Source organism: Sciurus carolinensis, chromosome 4, assembly GCF_902686445.1.
Source record: "Sciurus carolinensis chromosome 4, mSciCar1.2, whole genome shotgun sequence".
In the NCBI taxonomy this organism is placed as follows: domain Eukaryota; kingdom Metazoa; phylum Chordata; class Mammalia; order Rodentia; family Sciuridae; genus Sciurus; species Sciurus carolinensis.
Window position 1 is genome coordinate 169,514,852 of NC_062216.1, and position 27,585 is coordinate 169,542,436.

The 27,585-nt window shown below is 44.7% G+C and overlaps 1 protein-coding gene across 2 annotated transcripts in view; it reads left to right on the forward strand.

Moving 5' to 3' along the window:
- The window catches only part of Ep300 (E1A binding protein p300), a 75,688-nt gene extending 62,991 nt beyond the window's left edge, over positions 1–12,697 (forward strand). For both annotated transcript variants that reach the window (XM_047548886.1, XM_047548887.1), the window contains 9 exons: positions 193–260; positions 1,378–1,528; positions 1,668–1,814; positions 2,408–2,521; positions 3,903–4,068; positions 4,804–4,968; positions 6,326–6,487; positions 8,730–9,011; positions 9,396–12,697. In XM_047548886.1, the coding sequence (XP_047404842.1) occupies positions 193–260; positions 1,378–1,528; positions 1,668–1,814; positions 2,408–2,521; positions 3,903–4,068; positions 4,804–4,968; positions 6,326–6,487; positions 8,730–9,011; positions 9,396–11,606 (3,466 nt within the window). In that variant the 3' untranslated portion in view covers positions 11,607–12,697. The remainder of the gene's footprint in view (positions 1–192; positions 261–1,377; positions 1,529–1,667; positions 1,815–2,407; positions 2,522–3,902; positions 4,069–4,803; positions 4,969–6,325; positions 6,488–8,729; positions 9,012–9,395) is intronic.
- The last annotated feature ends 14,888 nt before the right edge of the window (positions 12,698–27,585 follow it).

Here is a 27,585-nt window from a genome sequence, read left to right on the forward strand (position 1 = left end):
GAAAGTTCTGTGTGTATTCATTATATTAACCTTTTGTTATATATGCAGAAATAGTTGCACCAGGTTGTCTTTTGAATATTAACATTATGCGGATGACAGATTTTTTTTTTTTTTTTTTTTTTTTTTAAATAATCTATGTTAACTTAAATGCCTCTCTATGTTGTGTAAGCAAAGTCTTGGTTTACATTTTAGATTTGTCTGTGATGGCTGTTTAAAGAAAACTGCACGAACTAGAAAAGAGAATAAGTTTTCTGCTAAAAGTAAGTTTTCTTCTGACAGGTAAATCTTGGCAAAATATCTCTGAAGCCTAGTTAAAAGAAAAGCATCCAGAATGAATTACTAAATTTTAACCTTATTTAAAATTACTTAACCAGTAATCCTGTAATCTACTGAAAGTTGAATTGTAATGTGCATTTCAGTGTGAAATTGATTAGACCTAAGAAAAAGAATTTGTAATGTACATTTCAGTGTGAAATTGATTAGACCTAAGAAAAAGAATTTGTAAAATGCACAACATGTTTTCCTTTTTCCTATGTTTCTCCTTCTTTGGAGCATTTCATAATGAAGGCCACATGTGCAAATAATTGACCAGAATTGCCATCCCCTGCACAATTTCCCCAGTGCAGACTATATAGGGACTACATTTAGGCCTCACTTTATCTTTTCCCTTGATGGAAAGGGTGTCAAATTTTTATTATAGCTGGGCGAGGTAGTGCATACTTGTAATCCCAGCTACTCAGGAGACTAGGGCAGGAGGATCACAAATTTGAGGCCATTCATGGCAACTTGGCGAGACCCTGTCTCAAAAAATTAAAAGGGCTAGAGATGTAGCTCAGTGGTAGTGTGCCTCTGAGTTCAATCCACTGTACTGCAGAGAAGAGAACATTTTATCATAAAAGTACTTGACACTAGTAATCTCGTTGTAGTATTTAATTTTACAGATGCTTTTGAAGTATATTGGTGACCTCCGAATTGCTTTGACTCATACTCTTTCTCAAAATGTTTAACCATTATTAAACCATCCTATCTTACAAAATACATAGATGTTTTATGACTTTAACTTTTCTGAAATTCAAACAGCACTTACTTAAATTGCAGTGTGATACAGAGATTGTACATGGCCTCAACTAGTATGACATACAAAGAACAAATTTTTTTCCCCTATACTTACTACCTAGATAACTTTTTTAAAAATTCAGTTATTTTGTTTACATTGGGGATGGGGAGCAAAAGTGAGATTTTAAATTGAACCTCAAGACTGATAGTAAAAATTTCAGTAATCTTGGTGGGGTTTTGTTTTGTTTTGGGGTGTTTTTGTTTTTGTAGTGGGGATTGAACCCAGGGCCACACCTTTTTAACTTTAATGTGTGTTCTTAGGGTTGCCATCTACCAGGCTTGGCACCTTTCTGGAGAATCGAGTGAATGACTTTCTGAGGCGACAGAATCATCCTGAATCAGGAGAGGTCACTGTTAGGGTTGTTCATGCTTCTGACAAAACTGTGGAAGTCAAGCCAGGCATGAAAGCAAGGTATCTAATTAATTTCCCTTTTCTTCTTTTATGGATCCCTGGTTGTTCACACCTAGGTTCTGTTGGTAATTCCAACATGAATGATACATGTTGTGGTTTTTTTTTTTTTTTTTTTTTCCCCTTAATCCGTACTGTGTAGGTTTGTAGATAGTGGAGAAATGGCAGAATCTTTTCCATACCGAACCAAAGCCCTCTTTGCCTTTGAAGAGATTGATGGTGTTGACTTGTGCTTCTTTGGCATGCATGTTCAAGAGTATGGCTCCGACTGCCCTCCACCCAATCAGAGGTATGACTGCCTTGCTATTGCTAATTTCTGATTTGTGTGGGTCTTGAAACTTAAAACTGATGAAAAGGAAATGCAGAGTAGGAAAATGTTTAGTGTGCTTGATTTAGAAATGCAAAATCTTGAGTATCCAGTAGTATTAAAGTTGAACAGATTGACCAAATAGCCCCAATACAGGACATAAATGCTCAGTGCTTCTCTTAAAGGATATGAGTAGCAGCCTGGAATTGGAAATAAGAACCAAACTCACTACACTTCAGGAAAGTGTGAGTTACATCAAAGAATATCTGGAGTAAGATATGATTTAGAAATTGTGTCTCACAAAACAGTATAAGAAAAGAATTCTGTCAGAATATGTTCATATCAACCAATATTGATTGGTATAGTATGTGCCATGCAAGGTATTAATACAGGAAGCTAAAGGCTCATGAACTTCCCTAAAGGGTCCACAATCTATTCATTTACCTATTGGTAACAAGCATTGCAGATGACAGGTTGAACAAAGAACACAGGAGAAAGGGAAGGTGTTTTTAGCCACATAAGAATAATAATTCATAATGTGATATGTCTTAATTTTTTCTCCCTGTTTGATATAGGAGAGTATATATATCTTACCTCGATAGTGTTCATTTCTTCCGTCCTAAATGCTTGAGGACTGCAGTCTATCATGAAATTCTAATTGGATATTTAGAATATGTCAAGAAATTAGGGTAAGCATTTTGATGAATTTTTTTTCAACAGTGATACTGATGAGAATATAGGCCGAAATATTTAAATACGTAACTTTTGACCTTTTCCTGACTTTGGTTCTTTTTTTTTTTTTTTTTTTTTTTTTTTTTCGGTGCTGGGGATCGAACCCTGGGCCTTGTGCTTGCGAGAGCGAGTACTCTACCAACTGAGCTATCTCCCCAGCCCCTGACTTTGGTTCTTATCTAGCACAACTATAATCTGAACTTTGTTGGAGGCGCTGCAAAGTTAGTGTTACTAACACAAAGAATTATTTTCCTAGTTCCACCCATCCAGCTTTAGCTTCAATTAAACCTTGAAATTGAATGTTGGTTTGCTGTTTTTTGAGGGCCCAATCCACGCCCCAAGTACTAGGGTCTGAACCCAGGGGCGCTTGCTACCACTGAATTACATCCCTATCCCTTTCTCATTTTTAATCTTGAGATGGGATCTCACTGAGTTGCCCCATCTGGCCTTGAACTTGTGATCCTCCTCTACCTCAGCCACCCAAGTAGCTGAGATTATAGGGTGTGCCACTGTCCCCAGCTAAGGGCCAAATCTTGAACTGTATTTGATCTGTGACACCTGGGTATCAAGACCAAAAAGAAGTTTTAAAGGCATCCCTCATCTTTCAAATATATTATTTATATATAGATATATAGATATATATAGATACTGGAGAATATCACCACCTCACCTTGCATATTTTTACACTTTTCAGTTTGCCTTTCATTTACCCTTTTGTATTAAAATCTTCTTTTGGTGTTAAAAGACAAGTCTGGGAATTTGATTCAGAGCTAAATCATCCCCTCTATGAATGAAATTCACTGTCTACTTCCATGGCCTCCTAAAAATAGTAGGTATTGTGAGATCTGTTATTATTGCTGTACATTAGGCCTAGTTGTAGCCTGAGAATTTTGATCTAATGCTAGGCTGTGCACTTTTATTTAAAGAAAAATCATTGATTTCTGTCTTAGCTCTACTATGCGGTTTAAAGTTTAATATTCTACCCAGGTGTCGTGGTGCACATGTAATCCCAACTACTCCAGAGTTAGGCGAGAAAATCATGTTGAGCCTGGGAGTTCAAGGGCAGCCTGGGGAACATAGTGAGATCCTGTCTCTTAAAGAGTGAGTCACGTGCAGTGGTGCATGCCTGTAATCAGGAGGCTAAATGAGCAGGGAAATCCCAAATTCAAGGCCAAACTGGGCAACTTAGCATGATCCTGTCTCAAAAGAAAAAGGGGTAGGGGCATATCCCAATAGTAGAGCACTGTTGGGTTCAGTTCCCAGCACCACAATAAATAAAATACAGCATTCTGTCTCGAGTGAATGATCTCTTGATGTTCTTTCTCTTTGTGTTGTTAGATATACAACAGGGCATATTTGGGCATGTCCACCAAGTGAGGGGGATGACTACATCTTCCATTGCCATCCTCCTGACCAGAAGATACCCAAGCCCAAGCGACTGCAGGAGTGGTACAAAAAGATGCTTGACAAGGCTGTGTCAGAGCGTATTGTCCACGACTACAAGGTCAGTTGGAGCCTGGAAATGTACTGTTCTTGCTACTGTTTTCTGTCATTTCATAAGTCTTCTGTTTGCTCTGCTTCTTCCACATAATTGATACAATTATGCTAATTTGGTAAAGTGTCTTTATTTTGTACATGTGAAATTTTTCAAAGTAAAAAACACTAGGTATTAGAAATGTGTTATGGCCACTTAAAATAATAACCATGTCATTTTAAACATTTACAAATTTAGACCATCTTACGTGCACTAAGTTGAGGAAAACACCAATTGATTATTTTCTAAGCAGCCCAGCAAACCATTCTATAGCAACAACAGTAGTAGTAGTAGTAGTGGTGGTAGTAGTAGTAGTAGTAGTAGTTTTGATCATTTTGAACATAGTTCTCAGTTAAAGCTAATAACAGTAACTAATAACAGTTAAAAGGAGGGCTGCACTGCATATAACACCGAGTGGAAAAACTAGGGTGCTAGTGCCACCTCCTAGGCCTAGCAGGAAAATTCATCATGTAGTTATGTTAAGGCAGGTAATATCCCTGTTGTCATGAGTATAGGAAAGAGAATAATGGAGATACTGACATCAGATCAGTCCCTTTCACTGTTTGTGCCACTAAATATCTTCCTGACACATGGGTTAGGGATAAAATCTCAGCCAGCTGTTAAATACTTCATCTTGTATCATATAATCAATGCTTTGAAACAAAAAGCATAGAAATTGCTATTTGTATTTCAATATTTTTACAGGATATTTTTAAACAAGCTACTGAAGACCGATTGACAAGTGCAAAGGAATTGCCATACTTTGAGGGGGATTTTTGGCCCAATGTTTTGGAAGAGAGTATTAAAGAATTGGAACAGGAGGAAGAAGAGAGAAAGCGGGAAGAGAACACCAGCAATGAAAGCACTGATGTAAGGGCATTGCTTACTTTTCACTGTCTGCCTTGAATCTTACAGATAATCCAGATGGGAGCTTCACCTTTCATCTTGTTTCAAAAGCTCTTTAAATTGAGCAAACAGGGCTGAGGCAGAGCACTTGCCTATCATATGAGGTCCTGGGTTCCATCCCCTGCACTATGAAAAATTTTGACAAAAAAATGATGCCTTAGAAAGGTTACTATATGGTTCTGTTTCTGTGGTTCTCGATCTTTTTACCATCAGGCTCCCCTTTCACAACTCAGACGTTGAGTAATAACTGATAAAAGAAACGAGGATTAATTCTGAAAAACTGACGGAGTGTGTGTGTGTGTGTGTTTTCCCCATTCTTGGAAATTAAAACCCAGAGCCTTCCACATGCTGGGCAAGCACTATACCACTGAACTGCATCCTAGAGATTATCTATCCAAACAGCTTAGTTATGGATATTTTAGACGTTGAAGACCATAATAGCACTTCTGGCATTTATTTTCCATCTTTTTACTGCAGTTCCAGGGATCAGAACACAAGGCCTCATGCACACGAGATTAGAAATTTACCACAAAACTGCATCCCCAGCTGCTGCTGCTGCCACACCACCCCCTTTTTATTTTTTATCTAACAGCCCTTTTGTATTGCATTTATAGCTATACAGAAATAGGCCTGGGACAGAGTTTGCTTCTCCCTTATATAGAATTTGGCTTAGTAACCCAGTCATTCACTTCCCCAGAGCATATCTAGAATTCACTGGATTTACTTTTTTTTTTTTTTTTTAATTGGGGTCCTAATTAAAATTCTGACTTAATAATATACTAAAGAACTCCTGGGGTTGGGGATGTTGGCTCAGTAGTAGAGCCCTTGCCTAGCATGCACACACATACTCTTTTAAATTACTTGGTTTTCAGGATGGGTTGTGGCCTTTTTGTTGTTTTGTTTTATAGACTGGAAGGATACAAGATCAGGGTCTGATGGATCACCACTTCCACACACTCTTACTATCCCATACAGCCACTCCTTGTTTCTTAGCCCAAATCTGGGCTATGTTCCTTCGGCAGGGTCAGTGCACTCTGAGGCTCTTCTAGGCAAAAACTTAAGGCTGCATCAATCACCTTAATGAAGGGTCAGGTCTGCACTGGAGAAAATTGGGACAAATGTATTAGTAAACATTAATTTGTTGTAAATAGCAACCTAAAAAGGAGAGAATAACTGAAGAGAAGAGCTAGTGAAATAAAATATAGCATAAGTTTAATCCCTAGCTTCAAAGAAAGGGGGAGGAGGAGTCATCTTATCTTCAGTATTGTTTACAAGTCACTTAATAAAACTGTAACATTTTGTCTTCCGTGCTGTCCTATAGGTGACAAAGGGAGATAGCAAAAATGCTAAAAAGAAAAATAATAAGAAAACCAGCAAAAACAAGAGCAGCTTAAGCAGGGGCAACAAAAAGAAGCCTGGTATGCCTAATGTATCTAATGACCTCTCCCAGAAACTATATGCCACCATGGAGAAACATAAAGAGGTAAGAGGCAGGGTGGGGTGAAAGAACTACCCACCCCAGTTGGAAATGCTGCCGGGAGAACTCATTTGAGGGTAATTGGGAAGAAAAAAGAGCTTCGTGGGTTTTGTAAGAAACAATGTTTAACTTTAGCTGTGCAGTTATAAATTCAGATGGTATTAAGTGGTGTCTTACTTCAAAAGTATACACATAGTTTGTCTAACTTTTAACTATTGTCTGTTTTTTCAGATGGAATTTTTGAAAAAAATTTTAATACCTTTATTTTATTTGTTTCTTAATTATGTGTTGCCAAGGATCACACCCAGTGCCTCAGACACCCGAGGCAAGCACTCTACCACTGAGCCAAAACCACAGACAGCCCTTGAATATTTTTGGTGTTTTGTGAAAGTTGTTTTACCAGGCTCCTTAGAACTTAAAACTCCATTGGTCATTCCAGTTTGTTTGTAATGGTGCTTTGGAAAAAGAAATGGGGAAAAAATATATGTTGACAATAGCTTTTCAGAAAATGAATTAGGAACTGGGCATGGTGGTGCATGCCTGTAATCTCAGGAACTCGGTGAGACCCTGTTTCAATAAAAAAGGACTGGGAATGCGACCTAGTGGTGGGTTCAGTCCCCAGTTCCACAAAAAAATAGGAAGAAGAATTGGAGAAAAATCAAACATTTACATATGCACTTAATAACCCTTTCTTCTGTATAAATTTGTTGGGTAATTGAGACTATAACTGAATTTTCCCCTTCAACCTCATAATTAATAAGAAAAACCAAGACACTTCAGGAATAGGTCATGTTTTTTGTTTTGTTTTATCTTTTAATATCACAATTCAATTCTTTGTTCTCAGACACCAAGTTGTTATTAGAGGTGGCAATTTTGTGGAGAGGGAAAGGAAGGTTTCATTTTAAATATGGAATTATAGCTATTAGTTAAGCAGCCTCTTTGGGAGAAAAATAGGACCCTCTTCTGCAAAGGTATTTATACCTTATAGGTATTCAAGCATCTTTTCCTATAGTTCACTACTCTGCCCCTCCCCCCTCTTTTGTTTAGGCCTAGCAACCTGACATGGTCATCATGGTAGCCTAATACAGGCCCAGTACCAACCTCGGCCATGTTATCAAAATAAAGGATTCCTGAATTACTAATTAGGTAATAATTATCAACAATTGATAGCTACTGACTCTTTCAGGCAATAGTTAATGCTATAAAGTTCTTCAACCAGTGGTTTATGCTATCCAATTCTAGCATAACTATACCAATCGATGGGTTTGACTTAAATTGTGGACATTCCATAGCTGTTTAACCTTAGGGCCAGAATTCTAAGGGTCTGGAGTAGAAGCAGCAAACATGCGTGGCCCAGTGCATGTCTACACATTTTCACTGTGCTAAAAACTGGCCAAAAATAGCATAGGCTGCATGGCAAATTAGCATAATTTTCTGGTATCTTGAGGTAATGTTTCACATTTTATTAGTTGAATAAAAGTTTATAGTTATAGCTAGGCACAGTGTTGTTGCATACCTGTAATTCTAGTGACATGGGAGTCTGAGGCAGGAGGATCACAAGTTCAAGGCCAGCCTCAGCAACTTAGCAAGACCCTGTCTCAGAAAAATAAAAAGCGGATGTAGCTCAGTCATAGAACATCCCTGGGTTCCATCCCAAGTACCAATAAAAAGAGCAGTTTTTAAAACACAGTGCTAACTGCCATGGTTTTTTTGCTCAGGAAACTTACCCTAGTGTCACCATCTAATGTCTGGTCCTTGTGTTCTATTCCAGGATATTGAGTTGAGTCATGTTGAGTTGCCTTTCATTTTGAATATTTACCAGCCTTTTCTTTCTTTTAGTGACATGAGCATTTTCTTGATGAGTCCAGGCCAGTGGGTATGCACACTTTCTCTTTTTGAGTTGTGCGTGTGTCAGCTTTCTGGCTAGTAGATTCAGGTTAAACCATCAATTCCATCCTAGACTGTCTTGAGGCAAAATGCTTACTGTACATGTGCTGGGCCTGAACTAGACCATTCTTATTTTTGAAGGATTTATTGAATCAAGTGGGATAGATAGATAACAGGTTGTGAATTTTAGGCCCATTATACTTAATCTCAAAGAGAGCAGAAATCGGTGAATGAAGCAGGAGGAGAGGTAGGTACAGTTGTAAGCTAACCATACATCTGCTGCTCCCACTGGGCGCTGCCCAACTTCTTTTTGCTTTTGCACTCTAGACTCAGAATTAGAATGAGCTTGTCTGTTTGGCAGGTCTTCTTTGTGATCCGCCTTATCGCTGGCCCTGCTGCCAACTCCCTGCCTCCCATCGTTGATCCTGACCCTCTCATCCCCTGTGACCTGATGGATGGTCGGGATGCATTCCTTACCCTGGCAAGGGACAAGCACCTGGAGTTCTCTTCACTCCGACGAGCCCAGTGGTCCACCATGTGCATGCTGGTGGAACTGCACACCCAGAGCCAGGACCGCTTTGTGTACACCTGCAATGAGTGCAAGCACCACGTGGAGACGCGCTGGCACTGCACCGTCTGTGAGGTCGGTACCGGGTTGTTGGAAGAAGGGGCGCTCTGGGTCTTTATTATCTTAAAGGGTGTTGCAGACACACGTTACATAGGTCCCTAAGTAAGGGCCCAGCCTCATGTGTGTTTTGTTATTGAAGTTGTAGACAGACACAATACCTTTATTTATTTATTTATGTGGTGCTGAGGATCAAACCCAGTGCTTCACATGTGCAAGATAAGCACTCCACCACTGAGTTACAACCCCAGCCCGCATCTTCAAGTTTGAGTGGCAGAGCTAAAGGGGCTAGTTTTGTCCTGTTAAAAAGAAGCTTTTCTAGCCTAAGCAGAGTATCTAAATGCTTTTGAATGACTTAAAATCTCAGAGAGTTGACCTGCACCTCCTAATTTTTTTCCCCAGGATTATGACTTGTGTATCACCTGCTATAACACTAAAAACCATGACCACAAAATGGAGAAATTAGGTCTCGGCTTAGATGATGAGAGCAACAACCAGCAGGCTACAGCCACCCAGAGCCCAGGAGATTCTCGCCGCCTGAGCATCCAACGCTGCATTCAGTCTCTGGTCCACGCCTGCCAGTGCCGCAATGCCAACTGCTCTCTGCCCTCCTGCCAGAAGATGAAGCGAGTTGTACAGCACACCAAGGGCTGCAAACGGAAAACCAATGGCGGGTGCCCCATCTGCAAGCAGCTCATTGCCCTCTGCTGCTACCATGCCAAGCACTGCCAGGAGAACAAGTGCCCTGTGCCGTTCTGCCTCAATATCAAGCAAAAGCTCCGGCAACAGCAGCTGCAGCACCGGCTCCAGCAGGCCCAGATGCTCCGCAGGAGGATGGCCAGCATGCAGCGAACTGGGGTGGTGGGGCAACAACAGGGCCTGCCCTCTCCAACTCCTGCCACTCCAACCACACCAACTGGCCAGCAGCCAACCACACCACAGACACCCCAGCCCCAGCCCACTTCTCAGTCCCAGCCCACCCCTCCCAACAGTATGCCCCCTTACCTGCCCAGGACTCAGGCTGCTGGCCCTGTGTCCCAGGGTAAGGCAGCAGGTCAGGTGACCCCTCCAACCCCCCCTCAGACTGCTCAGCCACCCCTTCCAGGCCCCCCACCTGCAGCAGTAGAAATGGCAATGCAGATTCAGAGGGCAGCTGAGACGCAGCGCCAGATGGCCCATGTGCAAATTTTCCAGAGGCCGATCCAACACCAGATGCCCCAGATGACTCCCATGGCACCCATGGGAATGAACCCACCTCCTATGGCCAGAGGTCCCACTGGGCATCTGGAGCCAGGGATGGGGCCCACGGGAATGCAGCAACAGCCACCCTGGGCCCAAGGAGGACTTCCTCAGCCCCAGCAACTCCAGTCCGGGATGCCAAGGCCAGCCATGATGTCAGTGGCCCAACATGGTCAGCCCTTGAACATGGCTCCACAACCAGGATTGGGCCAGGTAGGTGTGAGCCCACTCAAACCAGGCACTGTGTCTCAACAAGCCTTACAAAACCTCTTGCGGACTCTCAGGTCTCCCAGCTCTCCCCTACAGCAGCAACAGGTGCTTAGTATCCTTCACGCCAACCCCCAGCTATTGGCTGCGTTCATCAAGCAGCGGGCTGCCAAGTATGCCAACTCTAATCCACAACCTCTTCCTGGGCAGCCAGGCATGCCCCAGGGGCAGCCAGGGTTGCAACCACCTACCATGCCAGGTCAGCAGGGCGTCCACTCCAGTCCAGCCATGCAGAACATGAATCCCATGCAAGCAGGAGTCCAGAGGGCTGGCCTGCCCCAGCAGCAGCCCCAGCAGCAACTCCAGCCACCCATGGGAGGGATGAGCCCCCAAGCACAGCAGATGAACATGAATCACAACACCATGCCTTCACAATTCCGAGACATCTTGAGACGACAGCAGATGATACAACAGCAGCAGCAGCAACAGGGAGCAGGGCCAGGAATTGGCCCAGGAATGGCCAACCATAACCAATTCCAACAACCCCAAGGAGTTGGGTACCCCCCACAGCAGCAGCAGCAGCAACAGCAGCAACGGATGCAACATCACATGCAGCAGATGCAGCAAGGGAATATGGGACAGATGGGCCAGCTCCCCCAGGCCTTGGGAGCAGAGGCAGGAGCCAGTCTGCAGGCCTATCAGCAACGGCTCCTTCAGCAACAGATGGGGTCCCCTGCTCAACCCAACCCTATGAGTCCCCAACAGCATATACTTCCAAATCAGGCCCAGTCCCCTCACCTACAAGGCCAGCAGATCCCCAATTCTCTCTCCAATCAAGTGCGCTCTCCCCAACCTGTCCCTTCTCCACGGCCGCAGTCTCAGCCCCCCCACTCCAGCCCGTCCCCGAGGATGCAGCCTCAGCCTTCTCCACACCACGTCTCCCCACAGACCAGTTCCCCACATCCTGGACTGGTTGCTGCCCAGGCCACCAACCCCATGGAACAAGGGCATTTTGCCAGCCCGGACCAGAATTCGATGCTTTCTCAGCTCGCTAGCAATCCAGGCATGGCAAACCTCCATGGTGCAAGCGCCACGGACCTGGGACTCAGCACCGATAACTCAGACTTGAATTCAAACCTCTCACAGAGTACACTAGACATACACTAGAGACACCTTGTAGTATTTTGGGAGCAAAAAAATTATTTTCTCTTAAGACTTTTTGTACTGAAAACAATTTTTTTGAATCTTTCTTAGCCTAAAAGACAATTTTCCTTGGAACACATAAGAACTGTGCAGTAGCCATTTGTGGTTTAAGCAAACATGGAAGATGAACCTGAGGGATGATAGAATACAAAGAATATATTTTTGTTATGGCTGGTTACACCCAGTCTTTTTTTTCCCCCCTTGTGTGTGTGGTTTAAGTGTGCACTGGGAGGAGGCTGAGGTCTGAAGCCAACCGTATGCTCCTGCCTTGCACCTCCAATAGGTTTTATTATTTTTTTTAAATTAATGAAAATATGTAATATTAATAGTTATTATTTACTGGTGCAGATGGTTGACATTTTTCCCTATTTTCCTCACTTTATGGAAGAGTTAAAAAAAAAAAAAAAAACATTTCTAAAACCAGAGGACAAAAGGGGTTAATGTTACTTTAAAATTACATTCTATATATATATATAAATATATATAAATATATATTAAAATACCAATTTTTTTTCTCTGGGTGCAAAGATGTTCATTCTTTTAAAAATGTTTAAAAAAAAATTCCCCCTTTCCTCCCTTCAAGTCAACTTTTGTGCTCCAGAAAATTTTCTATTCCGTAAGTCTGAGCGTAAAACTTCAAGTATTAAAATAATTTGTACATGTAGAGAGAAAAATGACTTTTTCAAAATATACAGGGGCAGCTGCCAAATCGATGTATTATATATTGTGGTTTCTGTTTCTTGAAAGAATTTTTTTCGTTATTTTTACATCTAACAAAGGAAAAAAATTAAAAAGAGGGTAAGAAACGATTCCAGTGGGATGATTTTAACATGCAAAATGTCCCTGGGGTTTCTTCTTTGCTTGCTTTCTTCCTCTTTACCCTGCCCCCCCACACACACTTTCTGTAAAACTTGAAAATAGAAAGCAAAAACCCTCAACTGTTGTAAATCATGCAATTAAAGTTGATTACTTATAAATATGAACTTTGGATCACTGTATAGACTGTTAAATTTGATTTCTTATTACCTATTGTTAAATAAACTGTGTGAGACAGACACCCCAGCTTTGTTTCACTTCTTGGGTATATATCTTTGTCTTAGAAAACATTAGCTTAAGTGCCCGATTGCTTAAGATTCAGGGGGAAAAGGAACACATTAGCTTACAGCCTCCTTAACAGATAAATGAATTCCCATATATTAGAGAATTTGTCCAACATTCAGGGCGGAAAAAGTACAGTAGTCCAAATACCAGTCAGATGTCAAGGTTGAAGTAACAGGATCATCTTCTGTGATCCTTCAAGGATGACCTCAGGGTCTTCTAATCACCCTCTTAGCAGAGAGGAGTGTAAGAACTTAAAAGGGATCACACCTAAGTCAAGAAAAACTAGGACTAGGGACAGTACATTCCTGTTTTGCTACCATTGCTAATTACCCAACAAGAATTGAGTTGGGGAACCAGGCTGAAGGAAAATGTGTGGAAATAAATCAACATCTGAGCTTACAGTGAAGTCCAGCAGAACAGCATGCTAGGTGTTGGCAGGTTACTGGTCCTCCAACTGAAAATTAAATTGCTGTGAACAAGTTTTCAAAATTAGAATGCTATTACTGAGCTGCTTTGGCATCAATTGGCAGGTCTTGTTTTTGTTGTCTAGCTTCTGTACTGACCACATGACAGGAATCTTAAACTCCCATTTTATGGTCTCAAAACCAGTTAAGCATTTTCTGATGGGAACTTGTACACTATTGATCAGAGCCAATTCTGGGAAGGTTATCAAGCATCCACCTGCCTCAGGTCATCAACCCAGCAGATACAGGGAGGACCTAGATCTGTGCCAGGCCAGACTGCACTTGATCAGGATGCAGTCCTGCACTGGAGCTATCCATCCTTGCCCTCCAGTTAGCCAGGTCTCGAGGAGTAGGAGGAGGTTTACTAAGATAACAGCTTGGTGCAGTGGCACACATCTGTAAGGGAGGATCACAAGCTCAAGGCCAGCCTGGGCAACTCAGTGAAACTCAAAAAATACAAAGGGGGAGTGGGGGCTGCGGATGTAGCTCAGTGGAGTACCCCTGGGTGCAATCCCAGCATTACCAAAAAGAAAAGGAATCAAGTGACAAGGATGCAAGAGGGGTTATCTAAAAGGTATTGCGGAAGTTCCTGGGAAGGATGGTATGGAAGCTAGATCTTGGAGGCAAGATCAACTGGGTAGTGAAGAGGTGAGAATGAACTTGGCCCAGAAGAGTGAAGAACCAGATCCTGCTGGGGAGCAGCTCCAGGCCCACTGGCAGAAACCCGATTGTGAAAAGTGGAGAGTGTCACTCAGTCCCCTAGGACTAGGGGCCCAGAATTAACCTGAAGCCCCAAAAGGGAGATCCATGAATTCTATTACATTCCCAAGCAGTAAATTCCCAGTTTTCATAACTCTGCCTCTGACTAAAAATGACTGGATCAAATTACTAAACCTGTACATTCTCACTACAGTGTTGCAAGGAGACGGTAGGAAGAGAAAATGCTTAAATGGAGATGAAAAAAATAACTGCCCCAGACCAGACAGGAAGTAGTGCTAAGGAGGGGGAAGATAATAGATCAGTCCAGAGTCAAGAAGTGCAAGTCGCATGCCTGTAATCCCAGCAGCTCAGGAGGCTGAGGCAGGAGGATCAAGAGTTCAAAGCCAGCCTCAGCAAAAGTGAGGTGCTAAGCAACTCAGTGAGACCCTGTCTCTAAATGAAATACAAAATCGGGCTGGGGATGTGGTTCAGTGACTGAGTGCCCCTGAGTTCAATCCCTGGTCCCCACCCCCACAAGAAATAGAGTGAAATTCTTTAAAAAGTTAAAATGATTCACACTGTAAATATAAGAGCTAAAATAGAGAAAAGTAGATATAAATTTTGATGACCTTGCACAAGGCAATGATTTCTTAGATAAGACATCTAAAGTGCAAACAACAAAGAAAAAGCAAATTAGACTTCATCGAATTAAAGACTGCATCAAAGGACATGAACAAGAAAGTAAAAGACAATACCCAGTATAGGATATGCTTGCAGATCATGTGTTTGGGTATCCAGCCTATATAAAGAAATCTTACATCCAACAATCAAAAGATGTATGGGGCTCAGTGGTGCACACCTGTAATATCAGTGACTCAGGAGGTTGAGGCAGGAGGATTGCAAGTTTGAGATCAGCTTCAACAATTCATCAAGGCCCTGAGCAACTTAGTGAGAACCTGTCTCAAAATAAAAAAAATTAAAAGGACTGGGAATGTGGCTTAAGCGCCCCTGGGTTCAAGCCCCAGTACCAAAAAATAGAATAAACAAATTAAGATATAATAAAAAGATAGATGGGCAATTTTTTTTAATGGCAAAGGAGGGGTTGGGGAGGTGACTCAGTGGTAAGGCACTTGCCTAGCATGGCTGAGGTCATGGGTTCCATCCCCAACACTGAAAAAACAAAAACAAAAAAACAAAACCGGCAAAGGACAGACATTTCTCCAACGAAGATATAAAAGTGGCCAAAGAAATCATGAAAAGATGTTCATCATCAGGAAAATGTAAGCCACAACTGAGGTACTGCTTCGCATCCATGAGAATGGCTCTAATCAGAGTGCTGGTGCCGGGGAAAAGGGAAAACAACATGGCAGTTCCTCTAAAAAGTCAATCACAAGGTTCCTATTCCACGCCCGGGGTATACCCAGGAGAACCGAAAGCATGTTCATGTGAAAACTTGCACACAACGTTCAGGAGCATTACTGATCCCAGTCAGAGGTACAGACAACTCAAGTGCCCATCAACTGATGGTGGGTAATGACCTTTTCTTTATATGAAATGAAAAGTATCTGAGAGAGGCCAAGGGCGATTTGAGGGGGTGATAGGGCTAGCTAGCTGCTCATGGGCATGGGTTTCTTTCTGGGGTGATAAAAATGATCTGGAATTCTGGTGATGGTGGCACAGCCCAGTGAATATAAAAACCTCTGACCTGCATGCTTTAAAATGGTGATTCACTTTTGGCATTCCCGGGTAGTGAAAAGGTATGTTCTATGGTATATGAATTATATTTCAATTTAAAAATAAAAAGAAAGACCAGACCAACATCTGGCTAATAATGCTGGGTTGGAGTTTGTCTCACCAGAGCCTGAATTTTCAGGAATGTTTAACCTGCAGATGGGAAGCCTAGAAAGTCAAAGAGAAGGTTCTGAAGGACCAACAAGAAAAGGAAGACTGGCTAGGTACAGTGGTGCACAGCTATAAACCCAGGGACTCGGGAGGCTGAGGCAAGAGGATTATAAGTTGGAGCAACTTGGTGAGACCCTGCCTCAAAATAAAAAAATAAAAAAGGCTGGGGATGTGGTTCAGTAGTAAACTGCCCCTGAGTTCGATCCCCAGTACCAAAAAAAAAAAAAGGAGGGAGGAAGACTTAGGGATGGGGTGCAGCTCAGTGAGAGAGTGCTTGCTAGCATGTGGAAGGCCCTGGGTTCTAGCACCAGCACAGGAAAAAAAATCTGTTCATAATGTAGACTTGAGCAAAATTTGTCCCAGAACAAGTAAGGTTGCCTTGGGATGCACTGAGTTTTTCCTGAGAGTGAATGAAACTGAGACCCCCTTTGATATAAAGACAGAAATATGTAGACATTAAAAAAAAAAAAAAAAAAAAAACTAGATGATTCATTTTATCAGATAAAGGGCTGGGGAGATACCTCAGTCGGTAGAGTGCTTGCATTGCAAGCATAAGTCCCTGAGTTCAATCCCCAGCACCGCAAAAAAAAAAAAAAAAAAGACCAGTAGTGACACAGTGATCTCACCTGACCCTGACACTTCATCATTCTTCTCACTCAGGATCCAGAAACCAACCCAAAAGTGAGCATAAACTGCAGATGTCATCTCCCAACTCATAACCCTCACATGACATCAAAGTCACCTCCCATTTGTGAGACCTGGAAGGCCTACTGTGTGCAATGCATCTGAGAACAAAGGGGAGAACTAGGAGGGAAAAACCAAGTGATAAGAGTCGCCTACAATGAGCAGGTTTGGACAAATGTCCAGAAGAGAGCTCAGCAGTGCTTAGGCAAGTAACTTGGCAATAATGACCTTGTCATGTCATCAGCGCAATGGAGATCAGAGTCCACCTTACCCCCTCGCCCCGTGGTCCTAACGAGGAGCAAGCGTCAGGTAGGGGAAGAGCTCTGTGCATGGCCAGCAGTAACGTGAAACAATGAGGTGGTGCAGCCTCGAAGGAGAGTCTGGCAGGTCCCCAAATAATGCAGTCAGCAACTCCACCACTGGGCACGTATATGAAAGAATTAAATGCAGGGACGGACTGGGACAAATCATTTGCAGATCAATATTCACGGCAGCATTATTCATCGTACACAAAGATGGCAACAGCCCAGATGTACCCTGACAGATGACTGGATAAACAAAGTGTGTTCTAGACACACTATGCAATATTATCCAGCCTTAAAAAGGAGGAAATTCTGAAGCACCTAAATGCTACAACAGGAGGGAACTTGGAATGTGTACGCTGAGCGAAATGAGCCAGACACAGAAAGAACCAGCATGCTATGATGCCACTGCTGCGGACTCTGGAGCTTTCAAATTCACCTTGGAGAAAGAGTAGAAGGTGGTCACGGGGCTGGGAGACGGTAGATACAAGGAGCTGTTACCTAATGGGCAGACATCAGCCTTGGCTGCCGGACAATGTCATCATACTGTCCCTGAAGTGTACAATTAAAAAGGTAAATTTTGTGTCTTGCGTATTTTACCACAGTAAGAAAAAATCAGGTGAAGCCACATCACGAAAGTGTGTTGTGAAGTGTGGAGTGCGGTCCACACAGCCCTCCTGGATGTTGCAATCAGCAAAAGGACTGAGCTCTGTATAAGGCCCAGAAGGAGGATGCAGTCTAGCTGCAAACTCCCACGTCACATCCGCGGAGCTTGACAGAGCAGCCCTGGGAAAGGACAAGGAGACACTGCCGTGTCCTCGCAGCAAGTAGCAAGCGGTTCTGGTGAAAAGACGCACTGAAGCAGCAGCCATGAGGCCTGGTCTGTTACACGGAGCAGAGGCCTCAGAATCTCAGGCCTTCAGGTGGTCACAGGTGGAGAAGCAAAAGGAAGAAAGACAGAGAAAACCTGCATGTCCACAGAGCGTGTATGGCCCGTTCCTATTCCTTTGCTGAGACAGCGCTGGCAGCAAGGCACACGCCTGGCCCCATGCTGCAGGCACAGGTCAGCGGGGACACACTTAGGGCCCACCAAAGGGGCCTCTGGAAGTGAAGAATACAGGCTCAAACTATACAAGGCCCTGAACACCAGCCGCAGGGGAAAAGGTGGCCATGCGAAACGACCCAAAGCCAGGCAGGAAAAAAGTATTTTTTGAGGAAATAAATGATGGAAAACTTCCAAATTGGATGAAAACCAGAAGAAGACCACAGATCCAAGAAGTTCAATGAATCCTAATCAGGAGAAATACACAGAAAATAATATCGAGACGTGTTATAATAGAAGTGCTGATTGCAGTAATGAAAAAAATCTTTAAAGCAGCCAGAAGATAAAAAAGACACATTATGCAACAAAGATGTCATCAAACTATGCAAGCCAGGGACAATGAAAAAAACCGCCAACCTAGACTCCATAACCAGAGAAAGCACCCCTGGCAGCCACCTGCCAACTATAAGGCCGGGGCAGCATCCCCAGGGCTGCACACACGAAAGGTAGTGCACAGACTCTGAATGCAGAATTTGGGGGGTGGGGGGTAGTAGGGGTCCTTTTTACCCTTGAGCTACATTTGGAGCCCCTCTTTTTTTTTATTCTGAGACAGGGCTTCACTAAGTTGCTGAGGCTGACATTGAACTTGGGATCCTCCTGCTTCAACCCAGTAGCTGGGATTACAGGCATGTGCCACTGTGTCCAGCAAAAGGTGAACTTTTTTAAATTACCAAATTAATGTAAAAGAAAACAAGCAAAGGGGAAAAGCACTAACAAAGAGCAGAAAAACAAATAGCAAGATGCTATACTTAAATGCAAATATGACTGATTAGAGCACTCCAGTGAAACGGTGGATCGTAGCCAGGTGTGGGGGAGCACACCTGTAATCTCTAGGACTCAGGAGGCTGAGGCAGGAGGAGCACAAAGGCAAGGCCAGCCTGGGCAATTTAACATGACCCTGCATCAAAATACATCATTTTGAAAGGCTGGAGATGTAGGTCAGGGTTAGAGCACTTGGCTGGTTTGTGAGGGGCCCTGGGTTGAACCCCCAGGGTTGCAAAAGCAAAACAAAGCAAAAAGTAAAAACCCACAGCCAGCACCCTATGCAGCAGCGGGGAGCACAGGCCTTCTCCCCAGCCTTCCATCTCCGCCGCTCTCAATCTTCCACAGGACATCGAAGCCTGCTAGATGACAGCAAGACAGAGGCAAATTCCAGAACACTTGGAAAGGAAGAGGTAACCCTAGTCTTTTTTCGTGGGTTTTTTTTTTTGTTTTTGTTTTTGTTTTGTTTTGTGCTGGAAAATGAACCCAGGACCTCACACATGCCAGGTATGTGCTGTACCCCTGAGCCATACCCCAAGCCCAAAACTGTTTATATTCTCAGTGTCATGAAAGTAGACCAGCAAACAACAGTTGAAAAATGCAGTTGATGGATCCTAGACACAAGTCTCTTGCAGGTATGAAGTTTGCAAATATTTTCTGCTAGTTAGTGACTTCCTTTTCATACTGGATTTTGTTTGTCTTACAGTACCGGGGACTGAACCCAGGGGTGCTCTATCACAGAGCCACACCCCTGGCCCTTTTTATTTTGAGACAGGGCCTCACTAAGTTGCTGAGGCTAGCATCAAACCTTCCATCCTCCTGCCTCAGTCTCCCAAGTAGCTGGGTTCACAGGCATACGCCATGGTGCCCAGCTCACTTGGTGTTAATTCTTTAAACATTTGGCATGTAGGAAGCATCTGCACAAGGAAGCACTCTCCAGAAAACTCTGCAGTGAGACCATCGGGCCTGGACATTTTTCTCCCACATTTTTTTATTGGTGCATTATAGCTGGAGATTTTTTTATCAGGACATTTTGTTTGTTTGTGGTACTGGTGCCGAACCCAGAGGCATTTACCACAGAGCTACATCTCCAGTTCTTTAAGACAGGGTCTGGCTAAGTTGCCTAGGTTGGCCTCAAAGTTGTGATCCTCCTTCCTGAGTCACTGGGATAGCAGGTATGCAGCAGTACCAGTGTCCGGAGATTTTCCATTATGAACTACATTTCCTTCAGAGCTACAGAGCTGTTCAATTCATCTACTTCCTAGCTGGTGAGGTAGTTTGCTCTTCGGGAGGAATGCATCATCTCCCCTGAGATGTGCAGTGCTCCCTAATTACCCTCTGATCAGTCTGTAGGGTCTGTAATGATGTTCCCTAGTCCATTCCTGAAGTTAGTAATTCATGCATTATTTTTCTTTATCAGTAGTTTTAGAGGTTTGGCAATTTTGTTTTCAGATCAGACAACTGATTTTTTGTTTTATCCTTTTTCTTATGTTTTTTAACTTCATTGAATTGTATTCATTTTCTCCTCTCTCTTTGCTTTGGGTTTATTTTGATCTTGTTCTCATTTCTTGAGGTGGGATGCTTAGATCACTGATTTGAGATTTTTCTTTTTACTTTTTCTTTTTTATTTCCTTTTTGATAGAGGGATTGAACCAGGGACACTTAACAACTGAGCCACATCCCAGCCATTCTTATTTTTTATCTTGAGACAGGATCTCACTAAGTTATTTAGGGCCTCACCAAGTTGCTGAACCTGGCTTTGAACTTGCAACCCTCCTGCCTCAACCTCCAAAGTCACAGGGATTACAGGTGTGCACCACCACACCTGGCAAGATTTTTCCTCTTTTCCAACGTAAATCTTTAATGCTATGTATTTCCCTTTTCATTCTGCTTTCTCTTCATCCTGTAGATGTGGACATGACATGCTTCATGTACCTTCAGCTCAACTGTAAGGGTTCAGCCTGCCCCAGCTGCAGCCACCCAGAGTCCCAATCAGCATGACTGCCCCCTAAGTAACCCTGCTCTGTTTTTCCTGCCAAACTTCCCAGTGTGCTAAAAATAGACCAAATGTTAGAGTGGTATGTGCATCTTTATGTCCTGGACCTTAGTGCCATCGGTGACAGGAATGTGCCTGATGTCCTTGATATTAGCTTGAGACAAACCAAGTCATTTTTATCCTGACCTATGCAAACTCCTCCTTCTGACCCAAATTGTAGGGATTCACTGGTCTTGCTATCACTCAAAATACCCTTCTATACATAAATCCCCAGTAAATTGCATTTTGTGATCCTGGATCTGTCTGCTTTTTCCCTTCTGACACTCTGGGACTGGCTTTTTCTTTCTTCCTTTTTTTTTTGGGGGGGGGTACTCAGGATTGAATCCAGGGGTACTTTGCCACTGAACTATATCCTTAGTCTTTTTTATTTTGAGACAGGGTCTGCTAAGTTGCTGAGGCAGGAGGCTCTGGGGTTTGAGGCCAGCCTGGACAACTTCTAAATAGACCAATGAAAAGCAAGAATCTACTCAAAATAAATAAAAAGGGCTGGGGATATAGGTCAGTGAGGGCACCCCTGGGTTCAATCCCCAGTAACTAACACTCTCTGGGTCACTGTGATCACAGGTGTGCTACACACCTGGTGGGACTGGCTTTTTTCTGGAACATCAGTTTCGTGGTTTATTTCCCTTGAGACTTCATCTTTGACCCATGAATTATTTAAAACTGCTCAATATGCTGTTTAACTTCTTTCTCTAACACCCCTCTCTCTCTCTGGTACCGGGATTGAAATTGAACCAGAAGCAGTTAACCACTGAGCCACATCCCCAGCCCTTTTTGTTTTTTGAGACAGGGTCTTGCAAAGTTGCTTAGGGCCTTGCTGAATTGCTGAAGCTGGCCTCGAACTTGTGATCCTCCTGCCTCAGCTTACGAGTCACTGGGATCACAGACGTGCACCACCGTGCCCCATTCATGATGGTTAATTTCCAAATGGTAAGAGATTTTCCTGGTATCCTCCTGTTTTTTGTTTTGTTTTGACTAGGAATCAAACCCAGGGGCAATTTACCACTGAGCTACATCCCTAGTCCTCTATATTTTGCTTTAAGACAGGGTGTCTCTAGGTTTTTTAGGGTCTCAATATTTATTTTATGGCCGAAGGTAAGTTCTATCTTGGTATATGTGCCACGGACATAGAAAAAGAACGAACAAGCTGCTGCCATTGGGTAGATTGTTCTGTGACGTCCGAGAGGTCCAGGAGATCCTGCTGGCCGATGGCCGTGTTGTGTTCTAGACTCTGTATATCCAGTTTTCTATCAATTGCTGAGAAATGGCACCAAGGTCTCCGAAACCGATTATGAAGATGTCTATTTTACCTCCAGCTTCTCCGGGTTTTGCTTTACACATTCTGAGGCTCTGTCATTTGATACATATGCATTCAGGATTCTGTCTTCTCACTGGACTGACCCTTCAACCAGTATGTATTATACCTCTCTGTCCCTGCTAATTTTCTTGTTCCAGAGTCCACTCTTTGATATTAAGAAAGTTACTCCTGCCTTTCTAGTGTTTTCACGTGTATTCTTTTCTCTTACTCTTCTTTTAATCTACAATTATTATATTTTAATCATTATATTATATTGGAAGGGAATTTTCAATGCACAACATACAGTTGGGTCATGGGCTTTTTGTTTTTTGTACCTGGGATTGAACCCAGGGGCACTTAACCACTAAGCCACATCCCCAGCCCTATTTTTTTTTTTTTTTTTTTTTGCGGTACTGGGGATCGAACTCAGGGCCTTGTGCTTACAAGGCAAGCACTTTACCAGCTGAGCTATCTCCCCAGCCACCCCAGCCCTATTTTGTATTTTATTTAGAGACAGAGTTGCTTAGCACCACGCCATTGCTGAGGCTGGCTTTGAACTCTTGCTCCTCCTGCCTCAGCCGCCCGGGTCACTGGGATTACAGGTGTGTGCCACCGCGCCCAGCATGTTTTTACATTCATTCTTCTGCTGTCTTTTCATTGGTGTATTTAGACAGTTTTCAGTTAACATAATTGTGATATGTTAAGACTTAAGTCTGCCATTGGATGTTTTCATTTTGGTCTGTTCTCTTTGTTTTTCATTTCTGTGTTCTTTTCCAGGTCTTAGTGTGGGCTACCCAAGCATTTTGGGAATGGTCTGACTTATCTGCATGTTCTTGAACATCTCTGACTCTTCCCACCCTGCCCCAGGCACTACACGGCACAGACAGGTCCTAATCCGGGTCTGCTGCTGTGGACATTTTCCCAGGTTGAGTGGAGCCCTGAGACCTCACCCCCTCTGCCACCTCTTGTCCTTCCTCATCACAGGATGATCCGCTGCTTCTTCTTCTACCTGAGCCCAACGCTAGGCATTAGGCAATACCATCGCTTTTGTTTCAATTGTCAAATGCGACTTAGAAATCTCAACACAATAGGGTAGTCCATTTACTTACCCATAAATTTGTCCTTTTGGTGTTCTCTTTTCTTCCAGGACAACCCAAGATTCCCTATTTCATAGTTTGCTTTCTCTTTAACACACTTGAAGGTCTGCTGGCGACAGACTGCCCTGGTTGTCTTTCTTCTGAGGATGTCCTGGTTTCCTCTCTGCTCTGTCTGTTCGCTGCTTTGACTTGAAGGGTTTCCCTGTACCTGCTGATGCTTTCGGGTCCTGGCTTCTCCAGATCCAGTCTGGGAAATGTGAGGCAAAAGGCCTCGGGAGCGTACCAGCATGTCCTTCCGAGTCCCAGCCACCCTCTCTGGTCTGATGTCTCATTTTCCACCTTCCAGTTGTGTGTGGATAGAACAGTCTCCAAGGGCAAGGTCTGCAGCTGCACTTAGCAAGGGAAACAGGGAGAGCACCTCTCGTCCACCTTCCCAGAGAGACTCAAGCAAATAATCTGAGTATTTACAGTAATGTTAGAAAATGAAATGCTTTGGAATAAATCTACGAAACACGAGAAAGCCTTGTAGCCTGAGAACTACGAACAACGGGAGAGAGAAAGTAAAAGGCCGCAGGAGGTGGAGAACAATGCCCCGCTTGACACTGGTTGTGGTCGTGTTTTAAAATTGACCTAGAGATTTAATGTGATCTCAGCACAAAATTACAGGATTCTTTTTCAATTAACATGTGGATTATAAAATTCACATTGAAATGCAAAGGATTTATAATAGCCCACACAATTTTAAAATAAAAAGAGCTGGGGATGTGACTCGGGTAGAGCAATTCCCAGTACTGGGAAAAAAATGGGCATTTATTGAAATAAAGTTGAAAAGAAATGTAATTGACTTTTCCCTCCCCTCAAAAAACATCTTTTTGCAAGATATGTCGCTGTTACCCACTCCTTCCTTTACAGCATTCTTTCTTTGACATCCCTGATGCCATCTCTGCGGATTTTCCTCCCTCTCCAACCACACTCCTAAATCCCGGTTATGAGCTGGATGTGAAGTGTGCCCCACACTCTCGAGTTCCGATCGGGTCATGAGGGCTCTGACCCCATCAGTGATTGACTGCTGGGAGGTGGTGAGAGAGAGAGTGTTAGTTACTGGGGATTGAACCCAGGGGTGCGCTCACTGACCTATATCCCCAGCCCTTTTTATTTATTTTGAGTAGGTTCTTGCTTTTCATTGGTCTATTTAGAAGTTGCCCAGGCTGGCCTCAAACCCCAGAGCCTCCTGCCTCGGCCTCCTGAGTCACTGGGATTACAAGCATGCACCACTGCTACCGGCTATGAATCTCTATCTGTGCTGGGCAGGTAGCACAGTGGTAGAAGCCCTGGGTTTGATCCCAGCACCGAAAAGAAAAATCCTGTCTTGGGCCTGGATACCTTCCCTCAGGCCCAGGGCTACACTTTTCCCAATGGCAAGGGAAACAGCTCCACCTTGAATATGCGGGCGGCCTCCAACCCCTCCAGCCCCTGCTGAGCTCATCAAGGCTCCCTACATTCTCCTTGGGGCCTCCAGGTGCTCAGGTAAGACACCAGGGCATCCTCCTGGGCCCCTCACTCCTGTCTGCTCACAGTCACTTAAGACCACAACCCTCCTCTAGTCAGGATCCAGATCCCTCAGTGGAGCGTTCGAGGGTACTCACAATCCAGTCCCTGCCTCCTTCTCTGATTCCACCCTACAGAAGACGGTGCTATTTCCCAATCAAAGGCTCAAGGACGCGTTCTCCCCTCCCTGGGTTCACCATGCCACCCAGTTGGAGGCCCATCCTGTCACTGCTTGGTGAGCAACGCCCCCTAACCTACCACCTCTGCAGTGCTCCCTGACCCTGGGGACCCTCACCACACCTGCAGCATCCCTCACATGGAATCGGAACCCCCCCCCGCCCCCCCACAAGGCCATGGCTCGGGGAATCGCACAGTGGGGCTCCACAGATGAATGATGACCGAGTGGGCAAGCAGGCTTCGGTCACGCCCGCACGCACACCCCACCCTCCTTCAACCTAATCCTTCCGAACATGGGTGTGATTTCTTTTCCTATTATATTTCAGAAACAACCAAAATTTCTTGAAGGAGGCATCTGGAACGGCTAGCCTGGTCAAGCCGTTGTCATGGAAACAGGACTGCACAACCAGCTGTCGGTTCACCCGGCCTCCCCTTCTGGGGCCGGGGGTGGACACCTCCAAGGGTAGCTAAGGGGATTCGGAACGTTGGCCCTGATTTTGCCCCGCAGCCTCTGAATTCCGGGAAAACGCTCCCTCGGAGAGGAACAAGGAAGGGCAGCAGGTGCAAGTGGAAACCTGCTGCCTCCGCATGAAGGACCCAGATCCAAGTCCTGCCTTCCCTCGAGGCTGCCCTCCCACCTGCAGCACAGGCGCGAGCTCCTTCTCCACCTTGTGCTTCTGCCAGGCTGGGCGGGACCTCTCAAGTCACAGGCCCCTCTGACCTGCTGCGACTTCACCATACAGACACGAACTGGATCCCCTGATCTACTCTAGACACCTCAGGGTCAGAGCCCACCTCTCTGCCACCTCCCCACACCAGCCAGGCACTATGCTTCCTATGCACCCCTTTAAGTCAGTGTCTAGACAAGACTTCCTGTGAGTGGAAAAAAATTTTATTGGCAGTACTGGGCAATGGAACCCGGAACTTCACACATGCCAGGCAAAGCTCTGCCCCTGGAGCCACACCGCCAGCTCTTTTCATTCACTTTCATTTTGAGATGGGGGAGGCTGGCTGGAACTTGCGATCCTCCTGCCTCAGCCTCCTGATTCGCTGGGATCACAGGCGTGTGCTACTATGTCTGACTGGCTTGCTTTCCTTCTTTCTCTCTTTTTTCTGGTGCTGGGGATGGAACTCAGGGCCCTGCACATTCTACACTGTTATGGTTTGGATCTTGATTGTCCCCAAAAGCTCATGTATTGAAAACTTGGTCCTAGAATGAGGGTGCTAATTAGGAGATGGTGGAACCCTTAAAGGGTGGGGCCAGCTGGAGGAGGCCAGGTCACTGGGGGAGTGCCCTTGAAGGGGAGTTGGGATTGAGCCCCTTCCTCTGTCTCCCTTTGCTTTCTGGCTGCCATGAGTCATGCCATGAAATACGGAGCTGCCACAGGTCCAAAGCAATGAGCCCAGCAACAGCGGGCTGAAACTCAAGCCGAAATAAATCTTTCCTCTTTTAAGCTGATTCTCAGGTGTTTTCCCACTGAGCAAGTCCCCCAAGTGATGCTCCCCCAAGAGCAGTCCAGGAAGAGGATGGTCAAACAGGTCCTCTGCTGCTCCACCTTTCCCTGGCCCAGTCAGCCACAGCCTGCCAAGGTGTCAACCGCCAGCCACTAGCCAACCAGCCTCCACTGCTGGGGTTCCTGGATCTCCCAGCGATGGCCTAATACTAACCTAGTGACACACACGGCCTGCCAGGGAGAATGCTGGCCAGTGATCTTCCTCCCCTGTAAATTTCTGAACAGCATGGTGTCCATCATGCTGCGTCCTTGCTGAGGGTGCAGGTGACCCAGTGGACAGCAAGTGTTCTCATGGCGCTGGGCTGGGCCTTGCAGGTAGAGATCCAGCCAAGGTCTGTCCCTGGCTTGCCAAGGTGCCCAGTGTCCCCTGGGGGTGTCCATGTAGGTGGGGACAGCTGACTTCCCAAGCTCTCCCAGCCTCTCTGCAAGTCCCCTTCCAGTTCACACTGTAACTGTCCCCAGTGCTCAGCACAGGGCCAGGGGCACAAAGGAAGCTCTCGATCAATGACCACCTGCACACAGGATGCCTTCCCTTGAACCTGCAGGGTGCTGGCCTGGGCTCCTGGTCAAATGCTGTCCCTACTTCATGCAGCAGGGCACCCCCCACATCCTGGCTGCCTCCGGGCCTATAACCAGCACTCGGGCTCTACCCCGCCTGTCCAGCGACATGCCGCCCTCACAAAGGACAGGACTTGCTCCTCGGTCCACCACAGTCACCCGGCTGCCCACTGGCTCCCTCTAGCCTCTTACTGCTCTCCAGATCCACGTCACTGGCTGCTCCTTTACCATCTGCCCCCAGCCTGCTGGCAGAGCCTGGGTCCTGCTTCTACCACCATCAACTGAGCAACTTTTCATCACTATTAACAGCTAAAAGCTCTGAGTGCTCATGACCTGCCAGGAGCTGCTAAGCACTGTGTGCATCACCTCACGTGATATTGTGGGTTTTTTTTGTTTTTTTTGTTTTTTCAGTAGAAATTAAACCCAGGGCTTTGCACATGCTTGGTAAGCACTCTCCCACTGAGCTATACCCCCAGTCTTTGTATTTTTCAGGTTGACACAGGCTCTTGCTAAGTTACCCAGGTTAGCCTCAACTTATGACCCTTCTGCTCAGCCTCCTGAGTAGCTGGGTTACAAGCAAATGCCACCACATCCAGCCCTATTTAAACTCTATCTGGGAATGTACTCAGAGTGGACTGCTGGATTACATTCTTAGTGTCTTGACCCACCACACTGCTTTC